General features: G+C 38.8%; 1 protein-coding gene across 1 annotated transcript; it reads right to left on the reverse strand.

The window, feature by feature from the left end:
- Positions 1-2,379: 2,379 nt before the first annotated feature.
- On the reverse strand, positions 2,380-3,393 carry LOC100672968 (olfactory receptor 2AE1-like). The gene has a single exon (XM_010601846.3). It carries the CDS (start codon positions 3,391-3,393, stop codon positions 2,449-2,451), a length of 945 nt encoding a protein of 314 aa, XP_010600148.2. The 3' UTR covers positions 2,380-2,448.
- Positions 3,394-13,367: the final 9,974 nt, after the last annotated feature.

Here is a 13,367-nt window from a genome sequence, read left to right on the forward strand (position 1 = left end):
ATTTTCAAGAGTTTTCAGTAACAGAATGAAATAATCTATGTTTTGAAGGGATCACCATGGAGGCTAAAAGCAGGAGGGACAGCAGTTAGGAGTCTATTGCAGTATTTCCGGCAAGATATAATGGAGGAAGTGGTGATGCATACTCATATTTGGAGTATGTTTTGAAAATAAAGCCAATAGGATGTGGAATGTTTGAGAAAAAGGTGCCAGTGACCTCATAGTTTTTGACCCGAGTAACTGGGTCTAATTTCTTACCATTCCTGGGATGGGAAGTACGTGAGGGGCAAGTATGTTTGGGGGAGGGTTTGGTTTTATACATGAAGGTTTGATTTGTTTATTAGGCAATCATGTGGAAAGGTAGAGCTGGAAGTTTAATATGAGGGTTATGAGTTCTGAGGAAAGGTAGGACTTGAAATATAAATTTAAAATAACAAAACTGTATGAGACTACTTGGGCAATGAATGAAAATAGGAAGAGTTCAGAGGACTAAACCTGGGGTAGTTCAACATTTAGAAATTAAGATGATGAGAAGATAAAGCAAAGGAGTCTGAAAAGGATGCGGCAGAGAATTTGGAGTTAAATAAAGAGTGTACTGCCCAGAAAGTTTAGTGAAGAAAGTGTTTCAAGAAGAAAAACACGATAAACTGTGTCAAATGCTATTGAGTGATCTAATAATTGGCCATTTGTTGTGTTAACGTGGAGGCTATTCATGACTTTCCACTAGGGGTTTCAATATATTGATAGTAGTAAAAGCCAACTGAAGTGGGCTCAAGAGAGAATGGGAGTAGAAAAAGTGGAAATATAGAGCAAAGAAAACTGGTTCAGAGAATTTTTCCTGTGAAAATTTGTAAGGTTTACAAGGGTCAAGGGGAAGTTTCTTTGTTAAGATGAGCAATATTAAAGCATGTTTGTAGGCTGATGGAGTTGACTGAATAAAGGAGGGAAAATTGATGATGCTGGAGAGAGAAGGGATAATCTCAGGAGCAAGTTCCTTTGGGTCTGCTGCACAAATAGAGAAAATGGCTATACATAAGAGATCCCTGCATATCAGACACTTAGGATTACAATATTAGCCTGTCTGAATATTGTTAACCCAAATCATCTTGTGCACGTTGGATAATTTTTTCTATTGTCTTCTGTTTGGACTAGTTCAGTGACACAATTTGTCAATAGGTGGAAATACGGGTAATAGGCTCTAAATCAGGTTCTTTAGTGCTTCTATTGATTCTATCAGAAATTCTTTTTTGCTTATATCATTCAGATCCTATTTCTGTAGCCTGAGACTAACATCCACAATTAGCACACCCACAAATATCATATAACTCTATTTTTTTCCATTAAAAGTATGAGATTACTGAGGACTTCAGAGGGTAAGTAACTTCTATCTTTCACACTGTTAGCAAGTGTTACTGGTTCAGGACTCCATGTCATTCTGATTCCAAGTCACAAGGCTAGAAACACGCATAAAACAGAAGGATATTTTCAGCCTGTGAAATAATAAAAATTAACATCCCTGTCTGATATGTCAAGTTTATGAAGGCCAAAGAGAAGCAGACACAAGTATGTACATATTGAAAGACTGCTAAGTTTCACAAGGACAAAAGTCCTTGTCTTGTCTTTCCTGACACATCCAAAACACCTAGTTTAGCACCAGGACCAAAGTAGGGACACTCAATAAATAGTTGTTAAATACAACAAATATCACAAGAATTATAACACATATTATTTTCTTCCCTCCTGAATTTTTACACACTGAGATTCAAGAAACTCTGCCATGAATATAACTTTTATATCATCCACCCTTCCTTTCAAAACAGCCTACAACTACCCTTTACTTTCCATGGTTTCTCTACTAAGCAAACCAAAAACAAAAACAAGCCCATTGCCGTTGAGTCAATTCCTACTCATAGCAACCCTATAGGACATAGTAGAACTGCCACATAGAGTTTACAAGGAACAGCTGGTAGATTTGAACGGCTGACCTTTTACTAAGCAGCCATAGCTCTTAACCACCATGCCACCAGGGCTCTTCTCTGCTAAGCAGCACATTCCAATTTCATAAATAATCTCTGATGTCATTTTTATGTATGTTTTTATTGGTGTAAAGAATTTCGAGAAAGGGCCCTTGTATCTTGATACTTTTTTTCCAGAATACCAAAAGCATATCACCTTTTAAAGGGATTTTTAAGCTTTTAATTAACTCTCTAAATGCTCACTGAAACATACTCTATGGTGCGTGGATGCCTGTGCCAATGTAGAGTAGCGGAATTTTGTGTTAACCATTTAATTCTAAACAAGTATACTGCTTATACTCTACACATAGTAGTCAAAAAACATCAGGAATCTAAACCCTTGAAGGATCTGTCCAGCGGTCTGGAATCTTAGAGATTTTTTCAGATCAGTTTAAGGGTATTATCCCATTTCACTCTACATTCAGGGTAACCGCAGTTACAATGACTGAGAGATAATACCACTCCTCAGCACTTTCCTGAGTGCCTTAGCAACATCCTTACTTCGAAGGGCATAAATCAGAGGATTCAGTGTAGGAGTAATGATGCTATAGAACACAGACCCAACTTTGTCTTGCAATGGAGTGCGATGGGCTCTGGGCCTCATATATGAGAAGATACAAGCACCAAGCCAGAGGGAAACCACAGTGAGGTGAGAGCTACAGGTAACAAACGCATTTCTCTTGCTCCCAGCTGAACGCATCTGAGTAACACTATGAAGGATGAAGGCGTAGGATGTAGAAACCAGAAAGATTGGAAAAAGAATAATTAGGGTGGTGCTGATGTACGCTGTGGTCTCATAAACCCTGATATCTCCACATACCAACTTCACAACAGCTGGAAACTCACAGTAGAAGTGGTGGATTTTTCGAGGCCCACAGAAGGGCAAGTGCGTCACAATTACCGTGTGAATTAAGGAATTTATGGATGCTTCCAACCATGACATGACAGCCATCATCACTCCCAACTTTCTGTTCATGAGAACAGTATAACACAGTGGATGACAGATGGCAACATAGCAGTCATAGGACATGAGAGCCAGGAGAAGACATTCAGCACCACCCACAGATAAATAGAGAAAGTGCTGGATTGCACAGCCCACAAAGAAGATGGACTTCTTGCCAGGTAAGTAGTTGGTAGCCATCTTGGGGATGGTAATGGAGACATGCATCAGATCCATGAGGGACAGCTGGCTGAGTAGGAAGTACATCGGTGTATGAAGCTGAGGATCAGCACAGATGAGGAGAATGGTGAGGGTGTTGGCACTCACTGCAATGAGGAAAACCACCATGGTCAAGGAGAAAAGAAAAAGGTGAATGAGTGAGTCATCAAAGAGCCCTTCAAGGATGAAGTCTTCCAGAGAGGTATGGTTCCCCGGCCACATCTCTCCTTTCTCAATCCCTAAGGAAATAGTAAATGTATGTGGACTGTCATATCGGAAATACTGAGGTTCACCATACATGACATTATGCATCTTTTTATCTAAGAAATAATTTGTGCAGAATTTTTTTAATTTGTAATTATTCAGTAGCTTTAATTATTGAAATGATCTTTAAAAATGAGAAAGAGAACTTAAAACCTCTCTTCACAAACATGGTTACTCTGAAATTCCAGAATATCCAGAATATCTAGACTCTATTAAATGCCACGTGTCAAGAAAATAGTCTTTTCTCATAGCTTATTATATCTGTCAGGGTTTAAGTAGAGAAGTTGAATGACTAGGAGATTCATATATATATGGAGCCCTGGTGGTACAGTGGCTAAGAGCTTGGTGGCTAAGCAAAAGGTCAGAGATTCAAATCCACCAGCTGCTCCTTGGAAACTCTATGGGGCAGTTCTACTCTGTCCTATAGATCTCTATGAGTTGGAATCGACTCAATGGAAATGGTTTTTTTTATACACATGCACATATACATGTATAGAGTCTCCATGAGTCGGAATCGACTCAACGGCAATGGGTTTGATTTTTTATTTATACATACACATATGCGTGTAGACGGGTTTTATTACAAGAATTTGGCCTTCTGAAGTTGTGGAAACTGGTTAGCACTCTCTGTAAGGCTGCTGCCTTTGTGTCTGATGCTGGAATTGAAGACCACAGAGCAAGCCGTCAGGAAGGGAAGATGAATATGAAGTGGAGTGTATCAATAGCAGGGTGGAACCTACAAGCAAAACTGAAGCCTGTATCAGTTCTTGTTGCCTCTGGAATTGGTGATGTGGGTATCCTGCAGTAGCTAGGGCCCTTGTTATGGAACTATACCCACATCAAAAAAAAAAAAAAAACTGGCCCAAAAGTCAAAGAAGCTAAAGGAAGATACACGGGAAAGTAAACACAGTTTTGCAGGTCCAGCTGCTGCTTTTGTCAATGAGTCAGCAAATCAACATTAATGTGTGGAAACTACAAATGGTTGCTTCCTTTATGCTATAGAGCTCCCAACAATCTCTCCTGGAGGCCTGGTGGTGCAGTGATTAGGTGCTTGGCTGCTAACCAAAAGGTAGGTAGTTCGAATCCATCAGCTGCTCCTTAGAAACTCTATAGGGCAGTTCTTCTCTGTCCTACAGGGTTGCTGTGAGTTGGAATCAACTCGATGACAACAGTTTTTGGGGCCCTAGTGGCACAGTGGTTAAGCATTTGGCTGCTAATCAAAAGGTTGGCAGTTTGAATCCACCAGCACCTCCTTGGAAACCCTATGGGGTGGTTTTACTCTCTCCTATATAAGGCCACTATAAGTCAGAATCAACTCGACAGCAACAGGTTTGGTTTTTGTTTGTTTTGTGACCCATCTTACCCAAAAACATACAATAAAAAAGGAAATTCTTGGAAAGGTAGTTGATCCTAACCAAGTTGATACACGTTACAATAGCACAACAGTCAGCTTGGCACCCACACACATCTCCTCAAGCTATGCTTAATGTCCAAAGAAAGACAATGACAAAGTCATCTTTCTGCCCAATGTGATACAACTATCCTGCATACAACCAAAAACATGTTTAACCTTTCCCAGGAGAGATTACATGTTTATTCTTCGCCTTACTGATTCATATTCTTTTTATATCTTGTAATTTAATACAAAAACATTTGGTTACATAAGATATATTTACATCAAAACAAAGTGCCCACTACTATTACACACAGAATAACTTCTCCTATCCAAATAGTAGCCTTTTGATACCTCCAAAACATCCACACTGTACCTCATTCTGTGGGTGTCAGCTCTTTCCCTTTCTCAGTTACTCCTGCCATTACCAAATCAACTCCTGGATAAAGCAGCCGTGGCAGCAGGGATGGAGACTAGGCATGGACTCAGCAGTGTGGACTGCTATTCACCAAGGCAATCTGGCTACAGCCACTGCTGAATGCCCAATATGCCACAAAGCTGAGTCCCCAATATGGCACTATTCCCCAGGAGAATCACCTGCTTACCTGGTGGCAGATTGATTACGTTGTACCATTTGATAATGGTAGGACAGTGTTTGTTCTTACTGTAATGTACACTTATTTAGATATGGATTTGCCTTCCTTCCACCACACGTCTGTCAGTTTGTTGTGTTGTGGTGCCTTCTTTGGCTGCAGTGCTGCTGCCAAAACTACCATCTACGGACTTACAGAATGGTCTATTCACCATAATGATGTTCCATACAGCATTGCTTTGGACCAAGGAACTCATTTCACAGCAAATGAAGTATGACTATGAGGTCACGCTCATGGAATTCATTGGTCTTAAAATTTTTCCCACTGCGTGAAACAACTGGCTTGACAAAACGATATAATGGCCTTTTGAAGACCCAGTTACAGCACCAACTAGATGGCAACACCATGAAGAGTTGAGATATTGTCCTTCAGAATGTGGTGTACATTCTAAATCTGTATCCAACTTATGCTGCTGTTTCTCCCATAACCAGGATTCTTGAGTCCAGGAATCAAGGGGTGTATATGCAGTAAATCCTCTCATTATCTGCCAGCATAATTTTTGCTTCCATCTCCACACTTTTAAGCTCTGCTGCTTTAGAGGACTTGATTCCAAAGGGATAATGCTTCCACCTGGTGACACAACAGTGAGTCCACTGTACTAAAATTTGAGACAGCCAACTCGCCACTTTGGTATCCTCATACCACTGAATCAAAGGGCAATGAAATGGGTTACTGTACTGGCTGGGATGATTAATACAATCAAGGAGAAATTAAGTTGCTACTATAAAATGGGGATAAAGAGATGTATGTCTGGAAAGCAGGAGATTCTCTAAAGCGCCTTTTTTTACTCCCATGTCCTGTGATTGAAGTCAATGGAAAACTATAACCCAATTCAGGCAGTAATGCTAATGGCTCAGACTCTTTAGGAATGCAGGTTTGGGTACCATACCAGAGAAAGAACCATGACCAGTTGAGATGCTTGCCAAGGGCAAAAGAAATATGGAATGGATAGTGAAAGTAGGTAGCTGTAAACACCAGCCACGACCACTCGACCAGTTGCAAAAACAAAAACTGTAATTGCTATTAAGTTATTTCTTGCTTATTTTGATGTGAATATTCTGTACAGGTATTAACCAAATATTTTAATTTTCTTCTCCTCTACCGTCCCCTTATCTAAGATAGGTGTATTAAAAATAATTAACTTCGTATCTCAGCTTTTAAGTTACAGGATCTAAAAGGAGAAGTATGAATCAGATAGAGGAATGACTGTGACCTGAACAAAAAAGGGATTTTGTATCATCTTCCAGGGAAAGGTTTAGCAGTTTTTGTTTGTATTCTCTTTCTGGGAAAAAGTTAGCATGTATTTGGTTTTATTTGTGAGAGTTGTATCATGTTATATGGAAGGATAACTTTGCTATTATCTTTATTTGGAGACTATGGTTTAAAAAGATATGTACAAGTACCAAGATGAGACGTAACACAACTACCATACTTATGTACATGAAAGCAAACAAGAGATATTCCCTGGGTAGACCTGACAGTCAACCACACTGTCCCTCTCTGTGTGTTTTTCTTCCTAAACATCTCTTCCTAGACATTCATGCATTCCAGATTGCCTACTACTTTTTAAAGCAAAGAACTCAGAACTGAATGCACTTCCAAAGTATAATTTGACCAGTGTGAAAGACATCATATCTATTATCTCTCTCTTTCTACTAATGCCTCGGATCTCATTTTTTTGACTGTCACCTCACACTTTTAATTCAAACTCAGCTTCTTGTAGACTAACAGCCCAACTTTCCCCATGCTCTCCCTGATCATTCCAATCCAGTCAGGATACTGACACTTTTATTTAAGTCTCCATATGCTTTCTTCTTTCCTCATTATTGTCCATCTTTCTCTGTAAATCTCCATAAGTTTTTCATCATCTCATGTCTCTCTTCCTCCCTTAGGAAACTTTCCTGATAGTTTTCCATTCTGATTTGTGACCTATAAGTGACTTTTTTTTCTGTCTTAATCTTGGCTTTCCTCGTAGACTGACCAAGTATCACCCCCTGACTTAAGGGATGGAAAGATAAGCTGACAATATTACAGCATGCCATTGTTTCTAATAAAGTTTTCCAGGACACCTCAACCCCCAACATTATTTTACCTGTAACTTCCTCTTCAGAGACTTTTGAGCAGGACAAGTAGAGAAGTGAAATGTAGAGGGCAGGATGGATCCACGCTGACTCCAGTTGGCTAGTGATCATCAAAACAAGGCTTTTCAGAGATGCTCATCAGAATTCCTTCTCTAACCCTGGAAATCTCCATTTATTGGTGCAATAGTATAGAAGACATTGTCCAGGACCCAGCCATCCTTATTTACTCCAATTATCCTTGTGTCAGAGCATTACCAAGAGCAAAAATGAATGTGATTCTGCAATGCCCTTGCAATCTGTGCTCAGATTTTGAATTCCATCAGCACACATTGGGACACATTAAGTGATACACATTAACTTCTTTAACTCTACTAGTTGTGCTTTTGAATCATGTATATGCTTCTTCTGGCTCTGAACACATATCTGAGCCACCTCCCCATCCTAAGATGGCAGTGAGAGCTTGTGCAATGGGAATTTCCACTAATGTTACTTGATTAAGAAGCTAAATGTAATACCACCTGAATCATCAATGTGTCCAGAGTCCAAAGAAAATCTGTTTTGAATTTTCTGATGTTTTGGATCACTTAAGACACTTTCTTCTTAGCTTTACACATCCTTGCCTAGCTAATAGAATATGAATTTGGCTCTAGCCCTGGTGCTTTTAGAATAAGCTTTTTTTCCTGACCGCATAAATATTTCCTCAGCAGTAATCACATGGCCTGGAATCAGGACAAACTTTGCCTGACATGAGACAATCATAAGGGAAGATGAGCACCATCTATTTGAAATGAAACATAACCTCAATCCAGAGGACCTATGACATCAGGTGAGGCAAACTGAAAACGTCAAATATACAACATCAGGGATTCCATCCCGGAGGACACATCTTGGATCTCTTCTGGAGGCCATTATGTCAGATGACAACTAGACTGTGCAATATGGTTTGGAATATGCATTCCCAAAGGGTTTACTTGGAGTTTGCTTATAGGGATCAAGGGAATGAAATATTTTGGAAAGAGTGACTCTGAAGATAACATGGGAATATTTTCTCCAAGAACCGATTAACCTGAATTGTTTTTCCTCTTGGAATAAAGATGTCTCCATGCTCTTTCCATCCAGCCATTTTGAGAAGACAGGGTCTGAGAAATGTCTAGTGTCTGTTTCCCACCTTTTTCCTATGTGCCATATCATAGAAAAGGAGTCAAGGGATAAAAGCTTGAGGTCACCACTAGGATTTCCCACTTTAGCTTTTGGTTATATTCCAATTTTATAGACTACACTAATGAACATGCCAAGAGATTTCAGATACAGACGTAAAAGAAGAAAAGGACATATACTTATATCTTGTTTACTTTCATCTCATTCCCATACCCTGCCTTTCCTCTCCATTATAAATATATGTTGAGCTACTTTTTGTTTCTCTGTCTCAAGCAAGCTGTTAAATGTCTTCCTTCACTGAGATTATCTTGGTTCTATATTTGGAATTATAGTTGAGTCATTGTCTCATCACTTTTTTCAAAACCTATCATATAATTTTTTTATCATATAATACTTATACCTGATGCTCTCCTCACCAAATATTTCTGTCTTTAAGTAAGTTCTGACATTTATATAATTACTTAATTCATTTATTTACAAATATTTAATGCACATCTGCTATGTTTGCAAGCACTGTATTGGGTTGTAGGTGTACAGTGATTAACAAACAAACATAGTCTCCCTCTTAAAGGACTTACAGATAAAGCAAATAAATAGCTATATCAAATTGTGTTAAGGGTTTGTATTAATCAATACTCTTCAATGTGAGTTACATAAAACAAAACTTATACTATATTAAGAAAAGATTGTGGAATCACAGAAAAGAGGGGTAGAAGTGGTCTCAGATCAGTTAGATCTAGTAACTGGAATAATGTCAGGGCTTTCTTTTTCCATCTCTCCTCTTGGCTTCAGTCTATGGCATTGCTCTATGGTGGAGAAACATGACAGCTGAAAGCTCTGATGACATGGTTATGGCTTGAAATTCATTACCCCTCCACCTCCAAATTAGAAAACTCTAAGGAAGAAATCTGTTTAACAGGGTTTTAGGCTGGTTGCGAATCCTTGGAGCATTCACTGTATGCCAGAGTCTGCAGTAAAATGATGGACTTGCTTGGGATATGTGCCAATCTCTTGCAGAGATTGTGAAAGCAGAGTGGAAATTACATGGATTCAGAATGGAGTAGTATTATAAAGCAAATGTGGCTGTGAAGATGTTATAGGGAAAATGTGAAGAGGGAAAGATGCAGAAAAGTCAAAATAATACATGTTCTCTATAAAAATTTAAAAAATAAAGAAGAATTTATTATGTTAGAGTAGAACAGATATTACTGTATTAGGCTGGGTAATAAGGGAAATCCTCTTGTCTTGTTTATCTAGTGCTGCTATAACAGAAATACAGTAAGTAGATGGCTTTAACAAAGAGAATTGTATTCTTGCACAGTCTAGGAGGCTAGAAGTCTAAATTCAGGGTGCCAGCTCCAGGGGAAAGCTTTCTCTCTGTTTCGGCTCTGGGGGAAAGTCTTTGTCATCAATCTTCCCTGGTCAAGGAGCTTCTCAACTTAGAGACCCCAGGTGCAAAGGACACACTATTCTCCTGGCTCTTGTTTCTTGGTGGTATGAGGTCCCCAAGTCTCTTTGCTTGCTTCTTTGTTTTATATCCCCAAAGAGATCGAGTTAAGACACAACCTAATCTTGTAGATTGAGTCCTGCCTCACTAATATAACTTTCACTAATCCCACCTCACTAACATCATAGAGTTAGGATTTATAACACTTACAAAAATCACATCAGATGACAAAATGGTGGATAATCACACAATATTGGGAATCACGGATTAGCCAAGTTGACACATTTCTGGTGGGGGAGGGGGACACAACTCAATCCATAACACCTCTTTAAAGAAGTGACACCAAAGGTAAGACCTCTAAATTGGGGTAAGAGTTATCCAGGTAATAAAAGGTGAAGAGAGGTCCAGATAAAGGCAAAAGCACATAAAAAAAATCAATGAGTTGAGACAATTCACATTGCACTGAGGAGCTGAGAAGGTGTCAATACAATTTAGCTATAATTTCCTCAAATATCTCAATATAACTATATCTCCCATATTTCAATATCATTTAGCTCAAATCTGTCTTGGAAGAAGTACAACCAGAATGCTCCTTAGAAGCAAGGATGGCAAGACTACTTGTCACGTATTTGGACATGTTATCAGAAGGGATCAGTCACTGGAGAAGGACATCATACTTGGCAAAGTAGTGGGTCAGTGAAAAAGAGGAAGACCTTCAATGAGATGAATTGACACAGTGGCTGCAACAATGGGCACAAACACAGCATCAATTGTGAGAATGGCACAGGACGGGGCAGTGTTTTGTTCTGTTGTGCATGGAATTGGAATCGACTCGATGGCACCTACCAACAACATAATCATCAATGAGGAGAGAGAGGTAAGAAACAATAGCCGAGATATACGCAGAAGTAAGAAAAAATGAAGAACCTTGTAGTTTTATTCCAGGTAGGACGGGAATTCTTTGAAAGATTGTAAGCAAAGGAAAAACAAGATACAACTTTCGTGTATTAAAAACTCATACTAGGTGATATATGAAGGTGGATTTATATTATACTAGAGGACAAGGATAGAGGCACTGTGGCCAGTTATGAGGCCACTGCTCCATTCCAAGGAAAAGACAATGGTGCTTTAGGCTGAGGTTGTAGCGGTGAACAAAGTAAAAATATCTTGGGAGGGTGTCATTAACATAACCTGTTGATTGATTTAATGTGGAGAGTTGCATATAAGGGAAGCTCATGATAGGAAAATACAAAAACTGCTTAAAAATGAGAGGATTAAGGGTATTATGTAAAAGTAAATATGAAGGGAACTAAAGACACAAATATAGTTTCAATAAATTTCAGAAGTATAAAAAAAGCAAAGAAAAAATATATATATTAAAAAACAAAGAGTGAAAAACGTATGAATATAGCATGACAGAATGCAGAACAAAGATACCTGTGCTATTAATAAATGTAAATAGATTGAAACCTGTTCTTAAAAAGATTTTCAAATCCAGGTCACAAGGAAAAATCAGTATAAGAGAGATGTATCTCCCAAAAAAGTAGTTAACATACCTAAGAATTTCAATTAGATAAAATGTGTTGTCTGGTAAAAATAGAATTAGAATAAGAGGAAATGATGGCTTGAATATGAGGAAAGAATGTTTTTCTAATTGCTTAAAATTAGTTGTAGGGTTTTGACTAAGAGGGAGTAACACACACAGGATTTACTCTTCTGCCCGTAACAACTAGGAAACTGGAGAAAATATATGAAACAACAGTTAAAGATATTGAATATCAAATAAAAAGACAGTGATCCTTGAAAGATGGGAAACAAACAAGGTGAGCCCTGCAATTACCTCAGTTTCTTGCCTTGAGAATTTCCAGGATGCAATGCTGGGACAGAGAACCCAGGCGGAACCCAGCCAGCTCCATGGGTTGAGGAGATGGAGCTACAAGTCAGAGGAGACCAAAGTACCTATAACTTGCAGGGCATAGTACTCGAGAGAAGAGCTGCAAGAGTGAGAAATCAAGAGATCTGCAGGCCTTCCTTGAGTATTTAGTAGAGTATTGATCAGTACATGTGTGTGATGAAATTAACCAAGGCTGGGAAAAAGAACCACCACAGAAAATTAGAGGGAACAGTACCTGGAGTTTACACAGGTACCTCCCTCCAGTCAAACTGGAAAACCTCATAGTTCATGGGATAATGGGTGGAGTATGCAGAAGGATCTCTCCTCAGTAATGAGAAATAAATATCCCTTGACTAAACTCTGCTATGGTTCTGCCTAACAAATCCCAAAATCAAGATCCAAAAAGATCAAACATTCCCAGTAACTTAGCTGCATACCAGGGCAAAGCTCAAGAATGTTTATATAGGAATACGAAAATATCCAGCACCCAATAAGATAAAACTCACATTGACTGGCATCCAATAAGAGATTACCTGGCATGCAAAGAAAGAGAAAAACATTAACCATAATGAGGAGGAAAATCAGTTACACTCAGGGACAGATTACTCAATAAGCAAGGCATGCACAGGCTTACTTGTGCTTACATACTAACCTGTAGTGCACAAGTTCACCTGTTTCTCACCACATCTTTGATGTGCTGAAACCCGTGTGAAATTGCACACTACAGATTAGTAAGTAAATACAATTAAGCCCATGCCTACCTTGCTTACTCTAAGCCCATGTCCGTACCTTGCTTACTGGTTAATTTGCCCCTGGTTACATCCACCTCTCACTTATCAACACGGTTAGGTTCCAAACACCAGGTTGTTATGCAAAAATCAGGATTATGCAAAAATGGAGGAAGAGCACATCAGATCACAAAATGGAAGATAACTACATCATTACATAACTGTCAAATTACATCATTACGTAACTGTCAAATCACTGAGAATCATGGCCCAGCTAAGTTGACACCTAACTTTAACCACCACAGGTAGCATTGCTCTTGCTTCACACATTGGCTAAATTACTGCCAGATGTACATGTTAATGTGCAAAATAGTCAGTTTTTTACTATTGTCATAAATGCGAAATGTCATATAACAAGGTAGTCAATAAGCGGAAAGTAGGTGTGATTGAAACCAACCCAGAGCTGATATGCCATAGATTAAATAGAAGTATGTTACTGATTATGCTGATTAGACATAATTAGCAGAGAAGGACACTTATGGTATTTTAATGCAAATAATGCATGCATTCTACCTTTT

The sequence above is a fragment of the Loxodonta africana genome, chromosome 12 (assembly GCF_030014295.1).
Source record: "Loxodonta africana isolate mLoxAfr1 chromosome 12, mLoxAfr1.hap2, whole genome shotgun sequence".
Classification (NCBI taxonomy): Eukaryota; Metazoa; Chordata; class Mammalia; order Proboscidea; family Elephantidae; genus Loxodonta; species Loxodonta africana.